General features: G+C 35.6%; 1 protein-coding gene across 1 annotated transcript in view; it reads right to left on the bottom strand.

Moving 5' to 3' along the window:
* EYS (eyes shut homolog) overlaps positions 1-25,461 on the bottom strand; it is a gene marked incomplete at its 5' end in the record, with an annotated part of 687,713 nt that overhangs the window by 556,782 nt on the left and 105,470 nt on the right. Inside the window, 2 exons of the mRNA XM_082048968.1 lie at positions 8,809-8,913; positions 19,776-19,898. Coding sequence (XP_081905094.1) covers positions 8,809-8,913; positions 19,776-19,898 — 228 coding nt within the window. The remainder of the gene's footprint in view (positions 1-8,808; positions 8,914-19,775; positions 19,899-25,461) is intronic.

Raw genomic sequence — 25,461 nt, 5'->3', positions numbered from 1 at the left:
AGAAAAAAGGAAAACCTTATGAAGTAATAACAGTTACCCATTTTCATTTACCAGAATTGCAAAGCAGTCAGTGTTTGCAGCTTCTTTTGAGAGTATGTCAAGCCATACTGAGAAGGTGGTATGTATCATAAAAAATAGCTTGTTTCTTACTACCAGTAGGTATGCATAACTATCACATTTATAAATTCCCTTATGCATAATGAAAAATTAGAGTAAGAAATTGCTTAATAGAAATAGTTTGTTGTTGTTGCATCATCTCATAGATCACTCTAATGCGATATCACTTAATGAAACACAAATACAGGAGCTGAAAAATGACAAAATCTCAGCAGATAATTAAAGCTAAATTCCAGAGTGATACTCCTCTCCTCCCTCTGTACTGGAGTGACTGTACATGCTTTATTGGTATTTTTAAAAACAAATTCTGTGTAACAAGACCAAAATAAACACTTGAGGTCCTTGTTTTCAAAGTAGGCAAAACCAGAGAAAAATCAATGCTGCTAGTAGGTCAGCATGTAACAGCTGACTTCAGCTTCAGGCCAGTGGCATTTTTTAAACATAAAATAAATAATAGTTCACAGGAACAGATTAGTAGTCTAGAAGTAAAAACATTCTACCACTCAAATGTTGCTAGTTTACTTCTAAAGAAATGACATGCCTTGATTATCACCCGATTTAGAGCACCAGTAGGAAGAGTAACTTGAATTAAAATGACAATGCTCCACCAGTGAGAAAGCAGAAGTGGAGACACATTTCTCCTTAGAAAAGAAAAAATTAGGAAAAAAAAATCTTTAAAAGATTTTTTTCAGAATGTTTTGTAAAAATGTGTTTCTTAGAGAACTTTCTTTGTTTTTGTTATTTTTTTTCTGTTCTGTCACTGATGGTTTACAGGTAGATTACACAGGAATATTTCTGTCTGTCTAGAACTAAAACAAAAAATAATCACCTCTCTCCTTGCTTCCTTTTTTTCGATGCTGATATGTGCAGCAGTCAGGCTTTAATATAATTTAAGGAATGGCTTATGTTTTGAGGTTTGTTTGTTTTCTGTTTTAATAGTGTCTTTTGATGTCTCCTTTTAATTTAGTTGATTTATAATTGCTTGCTGATATTGCTTACTTCTAGTGATACATCTAATCTACCCAACACCAATCCATTACTGATAGCCTCACCTTAATGTGTATCACCATCGAAAACTCATTCTAGTGTGTCTATCGTGCCAATCTATTTTTTGCTGAAAAAGTAAAGGAAGAACATCTAGTGGAAAGAATTAAGATTTAATGAGAAGAAACAGCTCTTTCATTCCTTCAATACAGTACATAATTAATTTGAAACAGCACCTCTTTAAAAGAAGCATAGGACACTGATGGAGAAAATTTACATGTTTTTGTCCTCCAAGCTTATATTTATTTGACAGGTCTATATAATTCCTGAACAGTTAATATTTCTTAGAAATAAATACCCATGCATTTCAACAGAAACCAAATATGTATGATGAACTATGTTTTTATACAAAAGCAATAATAATATAAATGATAGCAATAATTATTATATACTTTCTAACTTCTGATAATGACACTATATTTAACTCAACACAGCGTCTCTGAAGCAAACATCAGTGGCATACGAATCTCCCAGCAAAATCAGCACAAACAGTGGGCAGCGTTGCTGTCCTCCATCAATCACATCTTGCAGGTACTTCCTGCCTTCCAGAATTCATGTGCCTTCCATAGTGTGATCTGACACTAGATTAAATAAAGACCTCTTCACTGCAATATTCTTTTTTCAGAGATAAATTTAATTTGTTATGGAAAGTAAGTTCAGTGCCTTTATTTAAAATAAAATGGTTTCTGAAGTTCAACATAAAGTTGGCCATGTGTTTCCTCAGATTTTCTCTAGCAGGCAGTACTATCCAGACTGTTCTTCACAGTGAAGGTGCTAATGAACAGTTTGAGTGTTCTTTTCTGAGAGATCTATCAGGGTCTTACCTTAATCCTTTCTCACCAATGACACTGTGTCAAAAAAGCCCAGCTATCCTTCTATATATAGTCAGTTTTCTGTGCAGCTAATCTTGCATGCTTACCCTTCCAGCTAGCATTATTTAAGCTTTTTCCATGATGGCCTTGTTCTAAACACACATATGGCAATTAAATGTATCCATTTGCTACATAAGGCATTTTGCTATTTAAGTCAGATTTCACTGACAAAAGGATCATACGTACTGAAGAATGAGGTTATGAGAGATCCCATTTTTAGAATACATACTGGAAAAAACTGTGGGGTAGACATTTGGACCTGCTACACCTCAGCTTCTTCTTGTCCACAGAGATGATATGAATACAAACAAAACTTTAGGTTTCTCAGATGGGAAAGGGAATTAATGAAGTGGATTTATAGATCTGACTCATTTGTTTACCTGAGTAATAAACCTTAAGATTTTTTGCTTGTTTGGGATGACTTCATTAATTTCATATTTTATATGAATGGGCTCATTCTATCAGCAGGAGACTCTTAAATACAGTAACATTAATGTGTCAGACAAAAAGAAAAGTATAAAGATGCCAAATTTAAGAAGCAACAAGTGAAAATTAGTCAACAGTTGGGGAGTTAAATCTTTTCTAGAAGTGTATGACTTTGGTGAATCGTGAAAGACAGTTATGATGGTTTCAACAGATCTTTAGAATAACTTTAATATTGAGAGAACAGACGATTCCATTCCATTCTGTTACTGCCATTCTAGTAGTTTTATAAATGAATAGACTCAAGCTAAAGGCTGTCATAGAGACACTTCTTCACCTGGGGGATTTGTAATGGGCTATTACAGTATTTCTGAAGACATCAGTGTTTTGTGTCTGCTTTTGTTAACAGTAACTCCATGTCTCATTATCCACTTTGAAATAAATAGTGTTGTTTCTATTAGAAAAATGTCAGATTTTTAAGTCATCTGTTAGGGTTGAAGGACTGAATTGATGTTACGAACGAGCTGTTAATCAATAGAATTTTTTTCTTCTACTTTTTCAACCTCATAAATGACAGCCTCAAAATGACATAAATTCACAAGTGAAAAAAAAGGAGAGGAAGCCAGCAATTTGTGTTCTATTGCAGGAAAATTTCACTTACCACTGGCAGGAAGCACTATACAGATAAAGACAGGAACACAGGAAGAAAATTGGAATTATAGAAGAGAATGCAACTTAGTAAAGCTATTAGAACTCAGAAGTTTTGATCCTTTCACAACAGCGAGAAATTTGTCATATTCTCTCTAATCAGAAGTTTACTTTCTCTTTCTTCATCACATCCTACCTTAACATCAAACCTTTGTGTGAGACTTTTTAATGAACTTTGTGAAGTATGTTGCTCTTCTTGTTTCCTACTTTCATCACAATGCCTCTGGATTCCATATTTTTCCTTCTCCTACACTTGGTTGCATGCTTCTATACACTGCCTAATATGTGCTGGTGTATAATGAATGGTTTTCATTGCCATCATGTGAATTTTTTTCTGCCTTCACCATTTACTTCTTATATTTTTTAAAAACTGGCTGTAAAAAAAAAATTATATATTTTAATAAATGTTTTTAATAGTTTTATCTTGTTTCCACTTTTTAATATACCAAAATTCTACACATTTCAGTCTTTGAGTGAAAGAGCTCTCTAAATGCTTATTTGTGTAAGAATAATATAATGAAATCTTGCATAAGTAGAAATTGCAGAGTCTTGTTTGCTCTTACCCATTTTTTTAACAGGAAATAAAGATTATATTTAAAAATTAAAATCTTACTGTGCTTCTAGGAACAGTATAAACAAATAGAAGCTACATTTGCCAGTATATTGCAGAAAACACAATTATGTATTACATCATAACACACACTTTGAATACACACTGTCAGTGCAATTACGTGATCACTGCAGTAATGACTAACTGCGTTCTTTTTTGCCAGCTTTTTTATTCATATAAATGTCAAAGTGCAGATTTTCCTTTGCATGGAACTGTGTAGAAAGGATGGGTTACACATTTGCTTTCTAGATTCTGTCCTATGTCCCCAAATGGGGCATCTTTTGCTTAGCCTTTCTGTCATCTTCCTTCTGTCATTCTCTTAGATTGAGGCTAGGAGTGATCAACATTCTTCTATTGTATTATGATACTTAATTTTGTCTAACGATTTTGCTGATACATACACAAAATTCTAGTAACTATCCTCCTATAGTAAAGCCTGAGTTTCATGTGGACATAGTGATTTATCCAATATGTTATTTCATACATCTTAAAAACCTAAATTAAATAGTATAATTTGCTGTACCAGGCTTAAATAGCATTATGTAAATGTTACTGAGCAGGAGAGAGGGAGGACAGGTTAACCATTACACTGCAGAGTGAAAAAGGAAAGGATGGGCTAGGAAGATTATTTTTTCTATTTCCTTATTTTTAAAATACTTTAGAATACTTCTGATTTTTTTTTTTTTTTTTCCTACATAAATGAAGGCTCTCATAACTTGTGCCAGTTTTAGAATTGTCACCATTTTCTGCTAGGCCTTTTATGATATAACAAACAATTGAAGTCTCTAATTTTGTAATGGCTTCTATGAAAAAGTGAAATGAACAATCAGACCTTCTATGGTAGCAAATGGCTGGACACTCTCAGGAAGCTCACTATTAGAAAAACAGCTAAATATACCGAGATTCTCAAAACCACAGAAGAATGACTAGAGTTTCTAAAAATATATTTAACATTTCACAAATATCAGAGAAAAATTAATGCTAGTGTATGGATCAGCTATAAACATAAGGAGGAACTCCTTGGAAGGACCCCTAGTGATGTTCCCTGACACTCATTCCTTCCAGGTACTGCTTTTGCAAGAGCTCAACTTCTGTCTCTCCAACAGCTCTATCAGTGACTTCAGCTGTTTCCCTGGATGAAGAGTCAGCACTGATATCTCATGGATGTGACTGCCTACAGCAGTTTCAATATAAAGAATTTGCAAAACAGCTAACATCATGTGAATGTATTAAACCTATTTCTTTAAAATGTTGAGTCTACTAGCAACTGCCTTCAAGTGTTTCTGTACCCTCTCACTGTATGAATACTCATAGCATTTTCTGAAAGTGGTAGGTTGCTGAACAGCATTTCTACAGCTGATTAGATGGACTTCTTTAGAAAGATTGCTATCCTGCAGAAGTTAGGGTGTCAGACATATAAGAAAAACATATTACTTCCAAATTGTACAAATGAATGGTAACTTAGAGCAAGAAATTGATAACATGAATTTCAAACTATGCATCAAGAAAATACTTTTGGTAAACTGAGCAACAGTTTCCTGTAAAAAAAAGTTAGAGCCTCTTCTTAGGCAATTTTGAAATCAAGACAAAAAACAGTCATAAAGATTCTATGTTAAGAGTGATTGTTCAGAAACAGTGTGAAGGATTGATTTCCTAAATATTTCCCATCTGTAATCTTGATGATTCATTTTATTTTTTGAGTCACAGCGTGCAACAATTTTCCTAAGACTTCTTTCTGGAATAGAAACTTTCATGTATAAGCTTCTACTTTATAATAAGGGTTTCCAGAAAGATTTTAAAGAAAGTACAGTCTTATTTCATGGTACAGTAAACTTTAATAAAAGCAAACCTCCAAAAAAGGAAGAATTTGATTTACAGTTTTTCTGTATGTGAGTTTACTCTTAATCAGAAGTACTGCTTCTTTGATTTGATGTATGAAGCTGAACATAAATTGATTCTAGGTTGAATCCATCAATACAAGCGCCTCAACTGTCAGGATTTTCTGCTTCAAAATCAGTCTACTTTAGCAATCATACTAATCATGCACTAATCCCACTGAAAAAAGAAAGCATTTTTTTGTGTATTCAGTAAGGTGTAGCAGGGATAATATTATACATCACTGAGGCATGAATGGGAATGGGAAAGAAGCTCTGTGGTGGATGTAAGGTTTTGTAAAAGGCAAAAATATAAGAACATCCTGTAAAAAACTAAGAAGCATCCTGTGTGGTCAGTAAAATGGTTCATCTAGCCCAGAATTGAAAGTAGAAAAAAGAGAGGCTATTTATGGAAAGCATAATAGCCTAGCCACTTCCAGCAGTCTGTTCCCTTTGAAATTATGGAGCACTCAGTTGCATTAAAGAAGTCAGAGGATCCTTTAGTATCCACTTACAGCCTTTTCAGTTGTGAATTTGTCTAAACCCTCACCAAAACTTCTAATTAAAATTGTCTATCAACATCACTTTCTGTGGTAACAAATTTAGAAATATATTAACATCTGTTAAAAATTCTTTTATATGTTTTATTTCAAAATGTCACTAGGTTCTTCAAGTGCCTTGTTGCTTCTTGTGAACAGGCTTCAGTGAACAACAGTTCTGCTTTCAGCTTAGAACCTGCTTTCACAATTTTCTTTCTAAGCTTCACCTCTTTCCCTCATGCTTTTCTCCTACAAATTTAAAGAATCCTTCGTTTTTCAGAAGGCAGTTTCTCTATTCCATTGATCTATCTTCTTGGCGTTCTGAATATATTCTACAACTCTAACAATTTCTAGATTAATATTAGCTTAAATATCAGATTACCTGGTGAGAACTTATGGACTTTAGAGAATGACTCCTCACTTCTTCCTCAACCTGTGCTTCTCTATCATTTCAGGGCAAGGTTTCCAGATGACAGACTACTGTTTTAATCAACTTTTCACTACACCACTATAGCGCTTGTTTTTAATTTTGATTTTCTTTTGTTAAAATTCGTAGAGAAATGAAATAATTTCCCAGTGGAAGGTTGAGTTAACACGTGAGGAAAAAATTATATTTGAGAAGTTTTCAAATACTCACACAAATTCTGGCTTTGGAAAAGCATTGCATATAAACGAACATGGTTGTTGGTTTTTTTTTTTTTTTTTTTCCAGCTACAAAGTTGATACACCAAATGAAGATTATGGAAAACTTTTAAATATGGCCAAAATTCTTGTAGTCTTAAAGGCTGTGCATGTAGGCATAAATAGTTCAATTCAAATTCAACTGAAAGTATTACGTTTGTAAAGTATACATAAAATTGGGCAAAGATTCCTATTTTAATAATAGAATCAGAAGACAATTTAGGTTGGAAATGACTTCTTGAGGTCATCTACTCTAATCCCCACTGAGAGCAAAATGAGCTAGATCAAGTATTTCAGGGAGCTGTTCTGTCAAGATCTCAATATGCATCCAAGGACAGGGATTCCACAAGGTCATCCCCATAGTTAACCAACTTCGTAGTAGATTCCCCTCCTCTACAATATCTAATCAGAATTCTCCTGTGTTCCAGCTTACATCCATTGCCTTTTGCCCTGCCACAAATTTCAGCTCTGAGAAAAATCTTGCTCTGCCCTCTGTGTATACTCCCATGAAGTAATTGTAAACCCTGATAAAGCTCCCTTTAGAATTTTCTTCAGACTGAAAAGGTCCAGTTACTCCAGACACTCTTTGTACATCAGTTTCTCTGGGTCCCTGGACATTTTCATGGCCCTGTGCTGGACTTGTCCCAGTATGGCAATGTCTTTTTGCGGAAGAATGCAAAACTTAGACATAGTCCTTCAGATGCAGTTTCACAAGTCCAGAGTAGAAAAATAATCACCTGCAGACTTGCTAGCTACAGTCTTTCTAATGTGGCCCAGGATGCTTCTTTGCTGCAAGGACATGTGACTGGCTCGTATTCTACTTGCTGAATATCAGGACCCCCAGGTCATTTTCTGCAAAGTTTTGTTTGTGATTGCACAATGCAAAAAAAATCTTTGACAAAATTAGGTGTGAGTGACATTTGGTTTGTCAGTCATGGAAAGCTTAAGGAAATATAGTCATAGGTTTTGCAATTTAGAAAGTAAAACTAACCTATTATATCAAAATAAAAGAATCCAGTCTTAATAAACTTGCCATAGTGATTGATAATATTAACAATCAAAAAGACTAAACAGATATTCTGCATCATGAAAGTCTTTTGAGAGGTCTCAGGTCTTAAAAGAGTTTGTATATGTATATGTAAATTATGCACGTGCATGCACTTCTATATATACGAATACCCATATGTATTTATGCATATATGCGAGTTATTTTTAAGTGTATACACTATGATTTAATGGCCATGTTGGCTGTGAGTGCTATTTCTATTTTTCATACTTCAATAACTTTCAAGATATTTACATATTAGGCTTTAAACAGTTTACATACATTTTTATATCTCTTACATAAAAACATACATAATTCTCATAGGGACATCATCATTTTAACCACATCTTTTTCCTGTCCATTGTAAGCAAATATTTCTGTCCAAAGATAAACTTGATGATTTTATCATTATATTGCTAAGTTGACATGATGGAACAAGGTTTAGTGCAATGTAAGTGACTTAAGAATATGAAAAAAACTGCAACTGAAAAAGTACTACTGTTTCACATTTTACATTCTGCATTTCAGGCAGATGATGACTAGTTGACCCCCAATAACAACAGCAGGAAAAAAAATCAACAATTTGTTACACTATACAAGTATGATATATTCACTCAAGCATTCTGGAGTGAATACCACTACAAGTGTTGGTTGATTTCTAAGACTTCATTCATCTGTTTGCAAGGCAAGACCTCTGGTACACAAGCTCTGTTTCGTAAACAAATTTTGCTGGCACCAGCAGCATAGCAATGGTAGAGTAGGCTTAAAGAATACCTGCTCAGTCCTCTCTTTTCAGGAAAATAAATTACTACTTAGTTGTCTGCTTATGAATAATTATATTTCTTTCTTAAATATCACGGAATATTTCTCACCTAAACATCACCTGACTTCTTACCTGGCAAACAGCTACAGTAAAATTCACCAATCAAATCATGGCAATCGCCTCCATTTTTGCAGGGCTTGAAGAAACATTCATCAACATCTGTGGAACAGTTTTTGTCTGACAGAAAAGAAAATGAAACATTAAAACTATAAATCATTTTTGGGTTTGGGAAAGCAGAAAAGTTACTTCACAGTACAAATGACAACTGCATAGTTTAACTTCTCCAGGTTGGGAACACTATTTTATTTCTGCATGACAGCTTTAAAACTAGAGATGTTCATACATCATAGCTGATAGTTAACAAATTTCCAAATTATTATTTTTGTATTCTAGCATTACATTTCAACACCATAATTACTAGAATTATATGCCACAACTTAAAGACTATTTTAGACACTTAATAAACTCAGTGACACTAAGAAAAATATTTATCAAGGTTGCTTCCTTGTTTAGATGAATAAAGCCACTTCTCAGATCCCAACAGAAACCTACAAATTTACTAGCTGTTTCTTCATTTTTCTTCTTTTAAAGACATTTAATTGAGGTACAATTAAAATCAATTAAAAGATGAAACAACAAAAATACAGAAGAACATACAGAAGACATATAGAGAAGAATATTTAGAAGACAAGATAATAGGTGGCTTATGAGAACAATTAACTCATTTGGCATACCAAAGAAAATCCACATTCCCTCATCTCTCTTTTGTGCACTACATTAATTTAGAGCAAACTCTAGCCTGGTATAAATTATACTGGGATGTTTCTGATCCAAAACTGATTCAAAATCAAGAGATAACTGTAAAGATTAAGAGCTTCTGTGCATACCCGTACCTATTTGAGTAACAGAGGAGGAAAACTGTAGCTGTTACTGATGTGAGTGAGCAAAATGGTCGTTCTCATTCTATTCTGAAAGTGATGGAAAACAACATTTTGAAAAGGAATAGTAATTCAAAAATACAAGGATTTTTGCATGTGCTATTGACTTTTTTTTTTTTTTTTTTCATGCAGTAGTGAAAAAGACAACTACAAATAGAGATTTTCTTGGATTTGATTCTAAGTAAAAAGGAAGAGTACTCCCTGAATGTGAAGAGAGGAATATGAAGAACTTGGGTGAGATCAATTGAGATCCATGGGAAGGGAGAGGAGAGGGAGCTGAACAACATAAAATCAAAGGAATTTAGAAAAATTGCAAAGAATGTAGAAAATCTCTGATGTGAAACCCCATGCAAGGCTGTACTAAAATAAAAATATAATTAGGGAAGTTATGCTTTTTTAAGTACACCAAGATAAATTATCTTTTTGTGTGGAAAAAGACACTGGGTATTATGAGACCAACTTTGCACTTTTTTTTTTTTGAAAGGATGAAAATGTCTAATAAACAATAAAAAGGTCAGATTACTACGGAAAACCTAAGAAGTACAACATAAATGTGTAGACATAAAACGAGACCAACAAAAGCACTGTATGTGATGTAACTATCATGGGATGGTCAGTGTAATGGCAAATCATGCTGTAAGTACTTCAGCATTAAAGATGAAGGAATTCAATGCCATTCAACAGGAAAGGATGGCTACTGATAATGATAATCATGCCAAATAGTTCAATGCTTCTTTTGCTTCATCAGTAGAAAGGTCGCAGATCGTTATCATAATTGATACATACGATTAAAGGGCAAAACTTCAGTGTTGGATAAAGAAGGCAGGCTGGAGAGCTGTCAGATGAGTTAGATGTTCAGATAGGCTGATCTGATGAACTTCACCCTTGGGTACTTCAAGAGCGAGCTGATAAAAATTCAGTAGCTTTCTTTGTGAACTTGTGAAAGACAGGTAAAGTACCTGAAGACTCAATAAATTCAGCCTTTAAAAAGGAGTAAAAGACAGAGTTGTGAATTTATAGATCCATTTCTGTAATTTCAGTTCCTGAAGGAAATATGGGAAAAAAGTTACCAAACTGATTAGTTGTAAGAACCTGTAGATATTAAATAATGTATTAAAAATGAGTCTTATATAAACAAATCAATTCCTTTCTATACCAGAGTTACCTTGTGAATTTAAAAAAAAAAAAAAAAAAAAGTGTCATGTGCCATATTCCTTGACTTCAGTGATGTTTCTACTGGTGTCTTCTGTGAAATCCTAACTATTGGATTAGATATGAACTACAAGAGAATATTATCAGGTGAGTAAAAATATTCGTAATGTATTATTCATACTTTAGTTATCAGTGATTTTACTACAAAACAGATGGACAAATGAATCGCACATATTTTGAAAGAGATGTACTGTTCATCTAGTCCCCCTCAATTTTTTGAACGGTGTAGGATGGTAGGCAACATAGTAAGATTTTTGATGGCAATGCAAAAAGGTACTTTGGAGGACAGGATTAGAATTCTTCATACTTTTGACAAATGGGAGGTAGAGTTTGAAATTAGAAATGTTATCATTCAGAACAAGTGGAAGATATCATACAGCAAATCACAAGTTAAATAGGAGCAAACCCCAGAATTTTTTTCCAGATCGAGTAGTGTGCTGGGATAAATAAAAAGGAACATACCCAGTTAGAAGCATAAAGCAATCCTTCCATTTTCATCTAGATAGAGTAAAACCACATTTGGAGTGCTTTGCACTGTGCAGCAAGCTGCATTAGGGAAATGTGGACAAAATTAAGACAGTCCAGATGAGTGTGACAGTAATTACAAAAAACTTGAAAGCATGACTTAGGAAAAAAAAATGAATGGTCCTGTAAGGCCTGAATAAAGAAGATTTGAATAGAAATATGATGACATTCATAAAATAAGAAAAGGCTTTTGCAAATGTCTAGTTTTCCATGTTCATAGGGGACAGGAAGTAATGCATTTAAACTTCAGTGAAAGTCAGATTAGATCTTAAGGAACTCCTTCTAATGGTTAATATAATGGTTAATATTATAACACTCTGGAAAGATTGCCTGAGGAAAGTAAGGAATGGTGTTGGACTTCTTTAAGGCGAGTTATATCCCAAATGACAAGTATGGTATGTTTTCTGCTGGGATGTAGCTGGAATAGATGATGTGTAATGTTTTCTTCCAGTGCTATGATTATATAATTTACAGAGCACACACCCTGTTTATAATGCAGAAGAAAACTCAAAAGTTTTTATGTTTATGTAGCGAGTTGGATTGTTTGGAAATTTGCTGTGCCTCACGGTGAGGTAAAACAGGACAAATATTCCGAATCTATGGTCATGTAAGGAAGTACCAAGAGTCATATATATTAAAAAGTCTAGGAAATCTAAAATAGGATAGGAAAGATCTTCAGTTACTTGGTGTGTGATAACAGAGCACCCACATTGGAACCTAGTGCTACTATCCAAATCTGTATCTCCATTCTGTCTCTCAATTATAATGCATTTCTGTATTAGTCAGAAAAGACAGAAATGAAACCAGGTATGCAGTAGCCAAAGAAACAGAGGATACTCAGGGTGTAGAAGAATATTTACACTAGCAGCCAGAAGAAAAGACATTCTTCATCCACACAATAGAATTACGTGGTTAAAATTACAGAGAGTTAGACAGAAAGTCCTGCTCTTACGGAGAGCAGCACAGCTCTTATCACATTCAACCTGTATTCATACCTCAAGTATTTCTCATGAGAAAATCAAAATGAGACAAATGAGCTACTTCATACTTGCCTGAGCCCTTTTTTCTGTAGATGAATGAAAAGGTCTTATTCTACTATTTCAATACTGATTTTTAAACAAAGTCTGAATTTCCACTCTCACTTCCTTTCCTGGATCTCCCTGCTACAGGAGAGCAAACATATGCAGTAACTGAAATCTTGTCATAACTTTTGTATAGTTAAACAGTACATTTTTCAATGTACTGCAGGTCACTTCTGGTCACTTGCAGCTGCCAGATACAAGCAAATAAGAAGATATGTAGGATATAGTTACTGAACTGTAGCTGAACTGCGTGTGAATAAACAACAAAAGTGATCTGAAACAGACTGCTGAGGACCTCAACATACGAGTGCTTTGCAGTGATGCAGCAAAATAAATAATAAAAATGATTCTGAGATGTATTTAAAAAAACCAAGAAGGACTATTTATGTGTAAAATACCTCTGCATAAAACATTGACTACAGTGTTCCATATTAAAAAATGAGTGGGAAGAATACAGGGAAAGCTACACAATTTATTCAACAACTGAAGAAAGCGTGCTGTTAGCAAAGGCTTAAAGAGCTCCATCTGTTTCATTTAGAACAAACAAAAACAAGAAGTGACTTCATTACAGTGTAAAAGTGTTTTTACAAAGAAAAAATACCTGGACAATAAGAGGCTTTTCCATTTTGTGTAGAAAAGGTAATGAGACTCAATAGCTTGAAGTTGAGAAAAAAATGTAAATAAAATATTTAATATAAACTTCTAAATCTGATGGTGATTACTACTAGGAAAAAAAATACGAGTGAAATTCTAGCTTCTCTTCATGCATTCAAATCAGGATTGAACGTTTTTCAAATCAATGTGTGCTTTAATAAAAACTAAGTAATTAGGTTCAGTACAAGGTGGTTAATGGATAACACTAACAGCCTTCTGGTATATAGACCTAATGTAGAGCACATAACCAGCAATTTAAAGGTTGTTAGAAGACTTCCAGAATAAATTCAATCATCCTGTAGTCTTCTGTGGGTCTTTCCTGGGAAAACATCAAGACAATTCTGCGAAACAGACATATTTTTATAACAGCAATAACCTACCCCAAGGCAACTGAGCCCTGCAGCATAATCATCATGTGGAATGTGTATGTCCTGTCTTTGAAGGTTCTTGGGAAAAGTGGCTGTCAGGTGCTGCTCTGCTGTTACAAGAGCAAATAATCTATACAATTCTGTTTCTTGCCTGATTGCAAAAATGTAAAGGAAAAAAAAACTTCTTATAAAAGTTTTATAAACAGTTTTAAAAACATCAGCCTGTATTTAACACTTTTCCTCTCCTGTCTCAAGACTCCTTAGATCTCAGCAAGCAGTAGTCTCTGGTCAACCTCCTGTCAAAGTGAAGTCAGGCAAGCTGTGGGTTCATGTCCCCATTGTTACAACTGAAGCCCTGTAGCCCTGTACATATGGCATTGCCATTGCTGGCACTGGGCCACAGATTTGGTGTTAAGTTAACACCAGAGACCTCAGGACTCATCTAGTAGCCAGGTGGATCTTGTCTCATTTGTTTTTTTTTATACAATCGCACCATGCTATGTTTATTGTTAATAAGGTGTGGACAGGAATAACAAGTACTTACGCTGTATAGAATGAACTAATTATGACCCTAGAGTAAGGCTACAGTGTGAAGAAGCACAGGGGAAAGAGCAGAGGCCTTGAAGGTGCATTTATAGGGTGGTACTGGAGACTCCAAGGCTACTAACAGCTAGTGCATGGGCAGTTACTGGTAGTGAAGCAAAGACAGGAGTTGCACAAAAATAGTTCTAGGGATAACAAAATGGAAAAAGAAAAATACTTAGCATATGTAAAATGCTCCAAATATAGAAAAACCACTAGTTACAGGGAGTTGCAGAACCGAGAAAGAGAAAGGTGTGAAAAAAAGAAAAAATCAAGACAAAGGAAAAGGCCAAAGAGCGAAGAACAAACATCAACTGTGTTACTGAATATGGCTACTACTGAGTGTGGTCATACTAAAACTGATAGTGTCATACCTTTTATAGTATGGTTCTGTCAAAGAAGAGGGTGCCCAAAAGTAAATTTTATCACTTGTTAAAAACACAGCTGAGTATGTACTTGGAAATATAATTTATTATGAAAACCTGTTACAATGCTAGTTGGTATTGCAAGGCCAGAGTTGAACAACAGACTTTGTCCAAGATCAATGATTTGGTGGATTTTTTCATTAGAAGAGCCATCCACCATAAAAAAACATAGAGAAAACTGGTCTTATGTAAGATGCTCCTTTCATTTCCAAAATTAATTAAGAGATTATCTGAGAAGGATGGAAAATGTGTACTGGGGAAGATGGCTGAAAACAGATTTTCTTACGTCAGAGTTCATTCACTAATTGCTTATGTCGTAACAGAAAGCTTAGTCCTAACAGGTTAATGGAGGCACTTATAATAAAAACCTTGATGCAGCAGGAAATTCTGTCTTGATATCCATACATTATTTTTACAGATGCACTCAGATGTAAAAAGAAAAATTGTGCTCACTGTCTTGACATATTCCTGTTCATACTGTGATTTCACTCATTATTTTAACTGTTTATAATATAAATAGAAAACTCATGAAAAGAGAAATTGTTTACAGAAAAAGTGTGGAGGTAAGGAAAAAATTGGTTAATTTCCCACAGTAACTCAGGAAGAATAAGAATTTCAACCATATTTTCCAGACTCTTCTGCATGTACTTTAATCACTGTAGGAGCTTTTCTAGACATGACTGCTTTTCACTTTTTATTTGGGAAGGACTGTTCAGTTTAAATTATTATGTTCCAATTTATCTAAAATTAATTAAACACAAATCATTCCCAGAAAGATATTAATGTATGTTCTACACAAATTATATTATGTATGACAATTGGCATCACTATTGAAAAAATGCATTTTATCTAAAATACAGGGGATAAACTGAAATACAAAAATAATCTCACAATACATCCAGTAGAGCAATGCAAAGTAAATCCCATATAAACTAATTAAATTTTTGATTAAAGAATTAGTTTATCTTTTTTTTTTTTTTAGATGATTCCAACTGTTACTATTCACCTTCTCATTTAAAGAAATCATGCTTAGTATTTGGAAGTGGAAAGGTATTGGAGAAATGTGCCATTTGACTTCTCACCAAAAATGGGACTTTGCTTATTTTTAGGTGACTGGAAAAAAGATTGGTACGGAACTATAATTGCTTTGGTTTGCCTTCATGCAATTTAATAGTTTTTATGTATTAGTTTGTAAAATTTTTTATGTGTATTATTTGCAGCATAGAGAAACTTAAACATACTTTTCTGTGTTCTACTGATCTTTTTTTTTGCTTTTTCTTTTTCTACTCAGTGTTTTATACCTGAGTTCCTTGCAGGGGAAGCACGTATTCTTAAACAGTAGGCATGATGATAAACATTCTCTAATAACCAGAGAAACACATATTGAATACATATCCACATATTCCATCAGCACCTTCCCAGTGGAGCAGGGGCAAAGGCAGCCCTTTGCTCTCATGCTGCCACGGGCCCACTATGAGTGACAGCTCTGCTGTCCAGGAGTGGGGGGAACCATCCCAGCCTGTTCAGCTTTCAGCTTCCAGGATTAGGGTTGGTTTGAAAACCATTAGCGCTCTGACTAGAGATCAGATTCAGTCATGTTGTTTATATGAACTTGGTCATCAGGAGACATCAGAGAAAAGAATACCTGGCTTTTGGGTGTTTCTGTAAGGGACGCCGATATGGAACAATAATCTGATGCATGAGACACAAGCGAGACCGACTATCTGCGACTGACTTTAGTGATTGGGAAGCACCAATAGAGGTCTCAGGCCAATTTTTTCCTTTCAGTCATTGAGGACAGAACTGAAGATGAGTAATGTGGAATGGAGGATGGAATGACACAATAGTTTTAAACTGTGCAGTGGTCCTGACGTTAACTAAAAACATCTGGGTCAGCCAAAAAATGTCTAAAATAGAACAGCTTTTACAGGCTTACTGAAAACAAAGCTTAGAAAACCTTATTAAAAAGATGCACAAGAAAAGATTTCTGAAAGCACAAAAAAAGGTGTCACTTTTTTGCCTCATGATGGAGTCAGCTGAACTACAAGACACTGCACATCCTTTTATAATCTGGGTTTTCAAATACTCGGTGTTGAAGGGACCACTTCTTTAGCCACAATGGCTACTACAGGATTCCTAAAGCTTACAGTATGAGACATACCAGAGGGAATTATCTAGATTTGATCTTCAAAAAGCATTTTAAAAGGCCAAATCCATTTGAACAGGCATCTCTCATTTCTATCCAACACTGCCTTTTCAGCAGAGCGTTTGTGTACAAGAAAGGCACATAATACCAAACAACAGTGATGCCACCTGACATGGAGCTAATAAATGGCAAGACAAACAAACAGCTAGGCCTAAGACAGTTTATGTACTCATCCAGCTCAGATGCTATAGCTAAACTTCATTTACAAAAAAAAAAGGAAAACAAAAATGTCTTGAAAAAAATGAAAACAGAAAACCAGCCTTATACATTTACTGGACTTTTCCAAATTTTACTTCCTTAATCAAATCCCATGAGAAAAATACAAGATGTGATTGTCAGGGAGTTAGCAGACCTGTTGATGAACTTTCTAACTTGTGCCTCCTTGTTCATAGATAACTGTTGTAGCCCAGTAAATACGATTTCTGCCCTCAGCAGGGGGAGGCCCGGCTGTGTGCTGACGCAGCAGTGCAGGGGCTCAGCCTCACCATGGCCTGAGCTGGTGTCTCTGGTTTAACCTCTGTGCTGGGCCCAGTGACTGCTGCCTCCCTGCTCCAGCTCCTGCTCTGGGAGACACCCTGCTGGGCAGGGGTGACACCCTCCAACACAGTTACTGCCTGGTAAACCATAGCCCTTTGTGTGCTTGGGGATGCAGGGGCTGGAGACCATGGCCAGACTGCAGCTGGCAGTGCAGGATAAGAAAGTGTAAAGTATAAAAATAAGTATAAAAGAGAAAGTATAAAAGTATAAAAATAACCCAAACTAGACCCCTGACTAAGGAGGAAGAAATCCCCACCAGGAACATCATCTTTCTCTTAGGAAAGGGCTCAAGATGCTAGTGACTAAGGCCTAAACTCCTCCACTCCTTCTTGAGAAGACTGAAAACATCATCTGTAGGACTCAGAGGGACATGATAAAGTTGAACATAACACCACAGAAAATGGGTAGATATTAATAGGTTTTCTAGTATAACAATTTTGATGATGCTTTTCTACATTCATTGTGTAATATGGATGTCTACATTGCTTAAATAGTAATTGAATAAACAAAATAATCCTACATATACATTATGTTTCTTTTTTTCCTTGAAAAGATTCTGAGTATATCACTGTGTGTGTATCTTGGACCATACCCATCAGTCCAAGACCTCAGAAGGGCATGAAATGTCCTTTTACCATTGTTTGCTTTTCTTAGAAGATAAAAGCTCAAATATTCAGTATGTTGCACTGAAGACTCTTTCTAGGCAGGTTGAAGCAGTTGTTAGAAGGCCTGGAGAGAGGAGATCTAATTACATCCATGATGGCTGACTGTGTATTTATTATACAAATTGAATGAACACAGATGAAAATATTCAGTGTAATCAGGAGGATTCTTAACCCCACTTCCAATTCCAGTCAGTAGACAGGCTGATTTGTTTTCTTGTGGGAGTTGTCCTGTCTCACAAAAAAAGCCAATTTGCATAAGTCTAAAGTATTCCTCCTATGGAGAACATACCCTATTCCAGGTTGCCTTAGTGACACCCACACATTAGTTTATGGTTCTGGTTCAGTAATGTGGATTCCATCATATCCCAAAGTAGTGTAACTGTATTTTCACAGGAACAGCTTTACCTGTCTTCCCTAGTTCAAACTGACTGTTTAGAACCTACTGCTGAAAAGTTAGATGTGTTCCATTTTTGTCTTTGTAATAAACCATTAAGTTTGTAAAGCTCTTTCTTTTAAAATTATTGCATTAAAAATACTTACATTTATATGAACAAATACTTTGTAATTAGCTCCATTATTTTCATGATTGACATAAAAGAAGCATATGCTATGCAAACTCATGACAGCAAAGCCAGTTATAAAAGAAGAAAAGGAGAATGTGATCTTGTAGGAAATAGAGCACAGTTTTGTGATGCTGAATAATTTTAGAATATGTTGGCATGAATCAATCAAGTAAAATCACAGACATCTGTTGGAACTGCAACTATTATCACTTTCACAGATTCTAAATTTCTGTGTATCATCATATATTCCTTATGTTCCATCTGCCTATTTTTAACTATTGAAAAAATATGCTCCTAAGCTGGATGTTGCTGGTGTTACTATCAACTTGAAATGCTTTGTTTACTTCTAACTTAATTTTGCCTCCTCATCCTTCACTACTCTACTTGCTTCTTTAACCTTTCATTTCTCCATAACAGATCTCTTTGTTTTTTTCTTTTTTCTTTTTTTTTGTTTGTTTGTTTTTGTTTGTTTGTTTTTGTTTTTGCCTTCTTTCATTCTTTTCAATTGGTCACCACAGATTTTGAGATCTCTGTACATACCTGTTTGGCTTTTTATTACAACACCCACTACCTGTGTATGATTTCTGAGACTGCCACTGCTTGTCTTCCTGTTACTGCTTCTGACTAATGCTGCTCCATTTGCCTCTCTGAACCCAGCAGCTGAAAGTCAGTGTGTTCCAGTCCCTGACATCACAGCATATTAGTTGTTAAGATCGCCTATTTTTTGAGACAATTGCATTGATTTCCCCATGACCCTGTTAGCTGCTTCTGACAGAAAGCAGGACCATGAAGACTGCTACTGATGCAGGAGCTATTTTCTTAAGCCTCTTAGACACATAAATAATTGTGCAATTTATGAGCTATTTACCATAGGGATCTTATAGCATCTTTTGTGAAGAGAACAAAGTGTCCTCTTGCTAAAATTGTATTCTCATTTCTGTTTCAATCACGTATGACTGTGATATAAACTTCTGAAGACAAACAGCATCAGCTATAGCTATCAATGCTCACCTATTTTTCATAGACTAGGTGTTTTTTGAACACTTTTTTTTCTAGGCAAAATACAGATTTGCATTCCATCAATTAATCGAATAGTATACACACTGCTTTCAATTTTTATCATATTAGTAGGGATTTTAAAATAGATTCTCAACAGCACACAACACTGTGTTGAATCTATTTTATTAATGTTAAAACACTGAATAAAATGCAATTAAAATGGTTTTAATTTCAGAAAAGTTTAAATATTTAATGTCTTTTCCAGAATTAAAATAAATCTTACCGGTGAATCCTGGAGGACAAACACAACTGTAGTCTGCAACCAGGTCTAAACAAGTTGAATTGCTTTTACAGAAGCCATAAGTGCACTCATCAAAGTTGATTTCACAGTTCAGACCTTCAAATCCTTAGTTGGAAAAAAAAACCAAAGAGCTATGTATTATTCAGCTCTATCTGTGCCTTATTTTCTGAAGCATGTATTTGGGTTTTTTTTTTTGTCTTTGTCTAAAAAATAGATTGTTTTCAGTTTGCTCTTGTAATAAAATTATCTTGATATCTTGAAGTCTTAGTGAAAGATCTTTCTAAAAGCTTTTCCTTTTTTTTTTTTTTTCAATTAATAGGAAAATATGTCTGACCATCTCATGTGTTTTAAAAGGAGGTAATAATTGATATCAAATAACAAGTTTAGGATTCAGTATTTTCATTAATCTAGTTGAACTTTTTGTTCAGCAGAGACTTAAGAATCTATATATGTTCTGCCATTTTGAGAACATTGCAGATGAATATAATTGATGCTGGGGTTTGGATATCTGATTATAGGTTTAAAAATCAATTCTCAAATAGTTACTTCTCCACTTTTTGTCTGTTTCTTGTGTCACAGTGACTTTTAGAAAACTCAGAAGTCCAACATTGCTCTTTGTACTTGAAATTGCTGGAGAATCTTCACGCTAATATCTGACATTTTATGCTCTCGTAAATGTATTTTAATTCATGGTCATGCTACAAAATGACTATCATTAGTGCTGTCACAGGCCATGGCTGTGGGAAGACCATGACTAATGCTAAGCCATCAGCACACTCAGTGCTAGGCACATTCCCATAATTTCTCTAACTGACCAAGGAACCGGTTTCCACTGATCCCTAAGTCATAAAACTTTAGAATTACCCTTTTAGTTTGTTAATAATGTATACAGTAACAGTTCTCATTTGCATTTAGTGTTTAATTAGAACCAGATTTTACAGGTAACAAGTGAGTCACAAAACTATCGATGTGGATGCTGAGATTTATTTTTTTATGAGCTAGTCAAGCAGACCAAACAGCAGAATGGTCTTTTCCGAGTTTAATTTTTAACTGCCTTCCAATATCTGTTTTAGCTTCTAATTTAAACTAACAAATGACAGAGGCCATACTTTCGAGAATTATTTGTAGCAGTTTAATCTTTTGTGATGAGTTTCTGAACTTATCATCACTACTTGGATACTTGTATTACTATATAAAAACCTGAAATATTGTAAGCTATAAAATCAATTCAACATGAGTCTGTACTTACAAAACAGTACTATTTGAACATTAAAATCAAACAAGTATAAGAATGTTTGAAATGCAGAAACAAAGTACCAGGTTATATATCACAACCTTGATTTTATCTATAAATAAAAATCCAATTTAAAAAAGCATAAATATTCAGAACAAACCCGTTTGTGAAAGTATCTCAGAAAAACACTGTAATTTTTACTGTTTTTAAGTGTTTTGATTTTTCCTTTAACTACTTTTTTTCTTGAAAACACTCATTTGTTTGTACTCTTCTCATAACACTGAGCAACATGCATTTTTAAAGACACAGACCAAAAGTGCTGAAGATCACATTATTTTTGTCTGTGAAAATTTTAATAGATTTTTGTACTGAAGATATATTACGGTCATTATTATGGCCATTGTACTTTGCTTGCTATGCTCAGTCACAAATCTCCAAGTTAGTACACCAGGATAAAATATTTTCTTTGTAACTTCAATAATTACATTTTCTGTGGATTTCACGTACTGCACATTTGTGTTTTCTCTGCTCCTTCAGACTTTGTTAGATCATGAGATTTTGTCTAAAAAAAAAAAAAAAGCAGCCCTTACAAGTATATCTGTCTCCTTTCTTTATAAGTGTGCTTGTTCTGTTGGGTACTTTCATGGACAAAAATGCAAATTAGACTTCAGAAAAGAATGAATAACATTCTATTAAAGGAAATTTTAACAATGGTTTTGAAGACTGTCAAGAAGATGTTTTGCAGACTGCAGGCAATTTTGAAAATTGTCAAAGATAATGAAAATAAATTATTTTGAACAACTTACCTTCAGGGCAAAAACAATCATAGCTGTTGACATCATTCTGACAGACAGCACCATTCAAGCAGGGAGTTGAATCACACTCATTCATTTCTATTTCACAGTACTGTCCTGAAAAACCTGCAAAAGAAGCAAGATGAACTGTGATTTTCTTCATATTTATGTGTGCTACTCACATGAAACTTTCACTCTGAATGTTGTTCTGCAACTAAAACCAAGAGGTGTTACAATCCATATTCCCCTGAAAAAGGAAGCTATAAGTCAAGAGTTTCTGTCTTTTATTTACAAATATTTAAATTTCACTCATATTCCGTGTTACAAATACATCTTTATTGCTGAAATAAAGCAATAAATGCAGTAGGAAGTACTTCCAGAAAGTAAGAAGACATTCACAGCAATATGCAAACAATATACAGATTTTCAAGTGTTTTCCTTGTATTAGAGTCACTGTACTATTTTTATGACTGATTTTTTTTACATTTTGTTATGTTAATACAATAGGGAGTACATCAATTATCTCCCACCTATTGTCTGATGTTTTCTACTTTGGAGGAGAGTAGTGAAAAAAGTACAGAGTAGAAATGCATTGGGTATAACAAAACACATGCCATACAAGTCAGGTCTTCAGCACCTGTAAACTGCGTTGCTTAATTACAAGAGATGAGAATTCTGTATATGTTGCTAAAAGAAGAAATGTATACATCATCAGAACAAAAACCTGATGTAACTTACAAAAGAAAAGGGTAACTCAATTTTTTGATTTCTTATAGGTACTTTGACACACTGTATGTTGTGCAGGTGACCAGGCTCTGGCAGCGGGGGCTGCAGGGGGGTCTCTGTGATGAGAGACCAGGTCTGCTCTGTGTTGGACACAGCTGGTTCCAGAGGCTCCAACCACCCACTGCAGGGCACAGCTGAACCCTCAGCCAAGGTGGTGGTGCCTTGGGGAAAATATATTTAGGAAAGGGCAAAACACTGCATGGGTAAAATGAGGAGCAAGGGGGGAAAACAAGTGAGAAACAATCCTGGGACCACCAAAGTCTGAGAAGAAGCGGGGTAGGAGGTGCTCCAGGTGCCTGTGGAGAGGACCATGCTAGAGCAGATATCCACACTGCTGCCCATGGTGGACCCCATGCTGGAGTAGGTGGATGTGGCCAATGGAGAGCCCATACAGGAAGAGGGAAAAAGTGTTTTGACTCCAGTCTTCAAAAATGGCAAGAAGGAGGACCCAGGTAATTATAAACCGGTCAGCCTCACCTCTGTCCCTGGGAAAGTAATGGAACAGCTTATCCTTGGTGCCATCTCAAGGCGTATCAAGGATAAGAGGGTTATTAGGGGCAGTCAGCATGGCTTTACCAAGGGTAGGTCATGCTTGACCAACCTCATAGCCTTTTATGAGAATGTAACAAGGTGGATGGATGATGGCAGAGCGGTGGATGTGGTCTACCTTGACTTCAGTAAAGCCTTTGACACAGTCTCCCACAGCATCCTCACAGCTAAGTTGAGGAGGTGTGGTCTAGACAATAGAGTAGTGAGGTGGGTTGCAAACTGGCTTGAGGAGAGAAGCCAGAGAGTGGTAGTCAATGGTGCGGAGTCTAGTTGGAGGCCAGTATCTAGTGGAGTGCCTCAGGGGTCAGTGCTGGGGCCAATATTATTCAATATATTCATTAACGATTTAGACGAGGGAATAGAGTGTACTATCAGCAAGTTTGCTGATGACACTAAGCTGGGAGGAGTGGCTGACACGCCAGAAGGCTGTGCTGCCATCCAGTGGGATCTGGACAGGCTGGAGAGTTGGGCAGGGAATAACCTGATGAAATTTAACAAGTGAAAGTGTAAAGTCCTGCATCTGGGCAGGAACAACCCCAGGTTCCAGTATAAGTTGGGAAATTACATATTAGAGAGCAGTGTAGGGGAAAGGGACCTGGGAGTCCTGGTGGACAACAGGATGACCATGAGCCAGCACTGTGCCCTTGTGACTAGGAAGGCCAATGACATCCTGGGGTGTATTAGAAGGGGGGTGGTCAGTAGATCGAGAGAGGTCCTCCTTCCCCTCTACTCCGCCCTGGTGAGACCACATCTGGAATATTGTGTCCAGTTCTGGGCCCGTCAGTTCCAGAAGGACAGGGAACTGCTGGAGAGTGTCCAGCGTAGGGCAACGAAGATGATTAAGGGAGTGGAGCACCTCTCTTATGAAGAAAGGCTGAGGGAGCTGGGTCTCTTTAGTTTGGAGAAGATGAGACTAAGGGGGGACCTTATTAATGTTTATAAATATATAAAGGGTGAGTGCCATGAGGATGGAGCCAGGCTTTTCTCGGTGGCAAACAATGATAGGACAAGGGGTAATGGGATCAAGCTGGAACACAAGAGGTTCCACTTAAATTTGAGAAAAAACTTCTTCTCAGTGAGGGTGACAGAACACTGGAACAGGCTGCCCAGGGAGGTTGTGGAGTCTCCTTCTCTGGAGACATTCAAGACCCGCCTGGACATGTTCCTGTGCGACCTCACCTAGGCGTTCCTGCTCCAGCAGGGGGATTGGACTAGATGATCTTTTGAGGTCCCTTCCAATCCCAAGCAGACTCTGATACTGTGATACTGTGAAAGAGCAGTGGAGAGGAGCTCCTGTGGACTGACTACAGCCTCATTCCCCACCCCCCTGCACTGCTTGGGGTGGTGAGCTGATGGAGAAGTAGGGACTGAAGGAGTGAAGTTGAGCCTCAGGAAAGAAACGGGTGAAGAAGGCTTTGCTTTAATTTGTCTTTGTTTCTCACTATGAAAACCTACATGAATTGGAAATAAATTAAACCAATTTTCCGCAATTTGAGTCTGTTTTGCCTGTGACAGTAACTGGTAAGTGATGTACCTGTCTTTATCTTGACCTGTAAGATTTTTTACCTTTTCTTCTCCTGCCGTGCTGCTGAGAAGGTAGAGTGAGAGGGTGGCTGCGTGGGGGTCTGACAGCCAGCCAAGGTCAACCCACCACATGTCTATAGCTTTGCTCTATGTTAATTCAAAATATCACCTCTAATATTTGCACAACTATTAGCACATTTAGTTTGACTGGAAGAACAAAATAAATCACTTCACTGTTACTATTTTTTTTTTTTAAATTCATATGTGAAATGCCAGAGTCTCTGTTGAATGTTTTGTTGTTTTTTTTTTCTCTTCTTCTGATCACTTTCTTTCCACATACCTTGGGTAATTATTCAAATGGAGAAAAAAAATTCATTTTTTCTATTATGTTCCCAGGACATGAATTGTGAAACAAGTATAGTGAAAGCATGCCACACTATTTATGTAAAGAAAAAAAATGTATTATTTTACTTTCTTAGATTTTTTTTTAAATAACAAATTAAAATAAATCAATAAATTAAAATATTTGCATATGTTAGGAAAGACAGATGATTTTACATCTTTCCTTCATATTTTTGTGTCATATTTAAAGTCCTTCAACCTTATCTCATTTAGAAAACAAATTGAAAGGCCTTCAGAATCATCATGAAATGCCACTCTGTGATACATTTCTAAATACCAGAAAAATAATTTGTATACAGTTGATATTTGAGTCTGCACAGTAACAACAAATGAAGATAAATAATGGAGTTTTCCAGTGTGATCAATGCATGAGTTCTTT

Source organism: Streptopelia decaocto (assembly GCF_964273445.1).
Source record: "Streptopelia decaocto genome assembly, chromosome: 3".
In the NCBI taxonomy this organism is placed as follows: Eukaryota; Metazoa; Chordata; class Aves; order Columbiformes; family Columbidae; genus Streptopelia; species Streptopelia decaocto.
The sequence above is the reverse complement of the archived record's forward strand: the minus strand, read 5'-3'. Positions and strand labels throughout refer to the sequence as shown.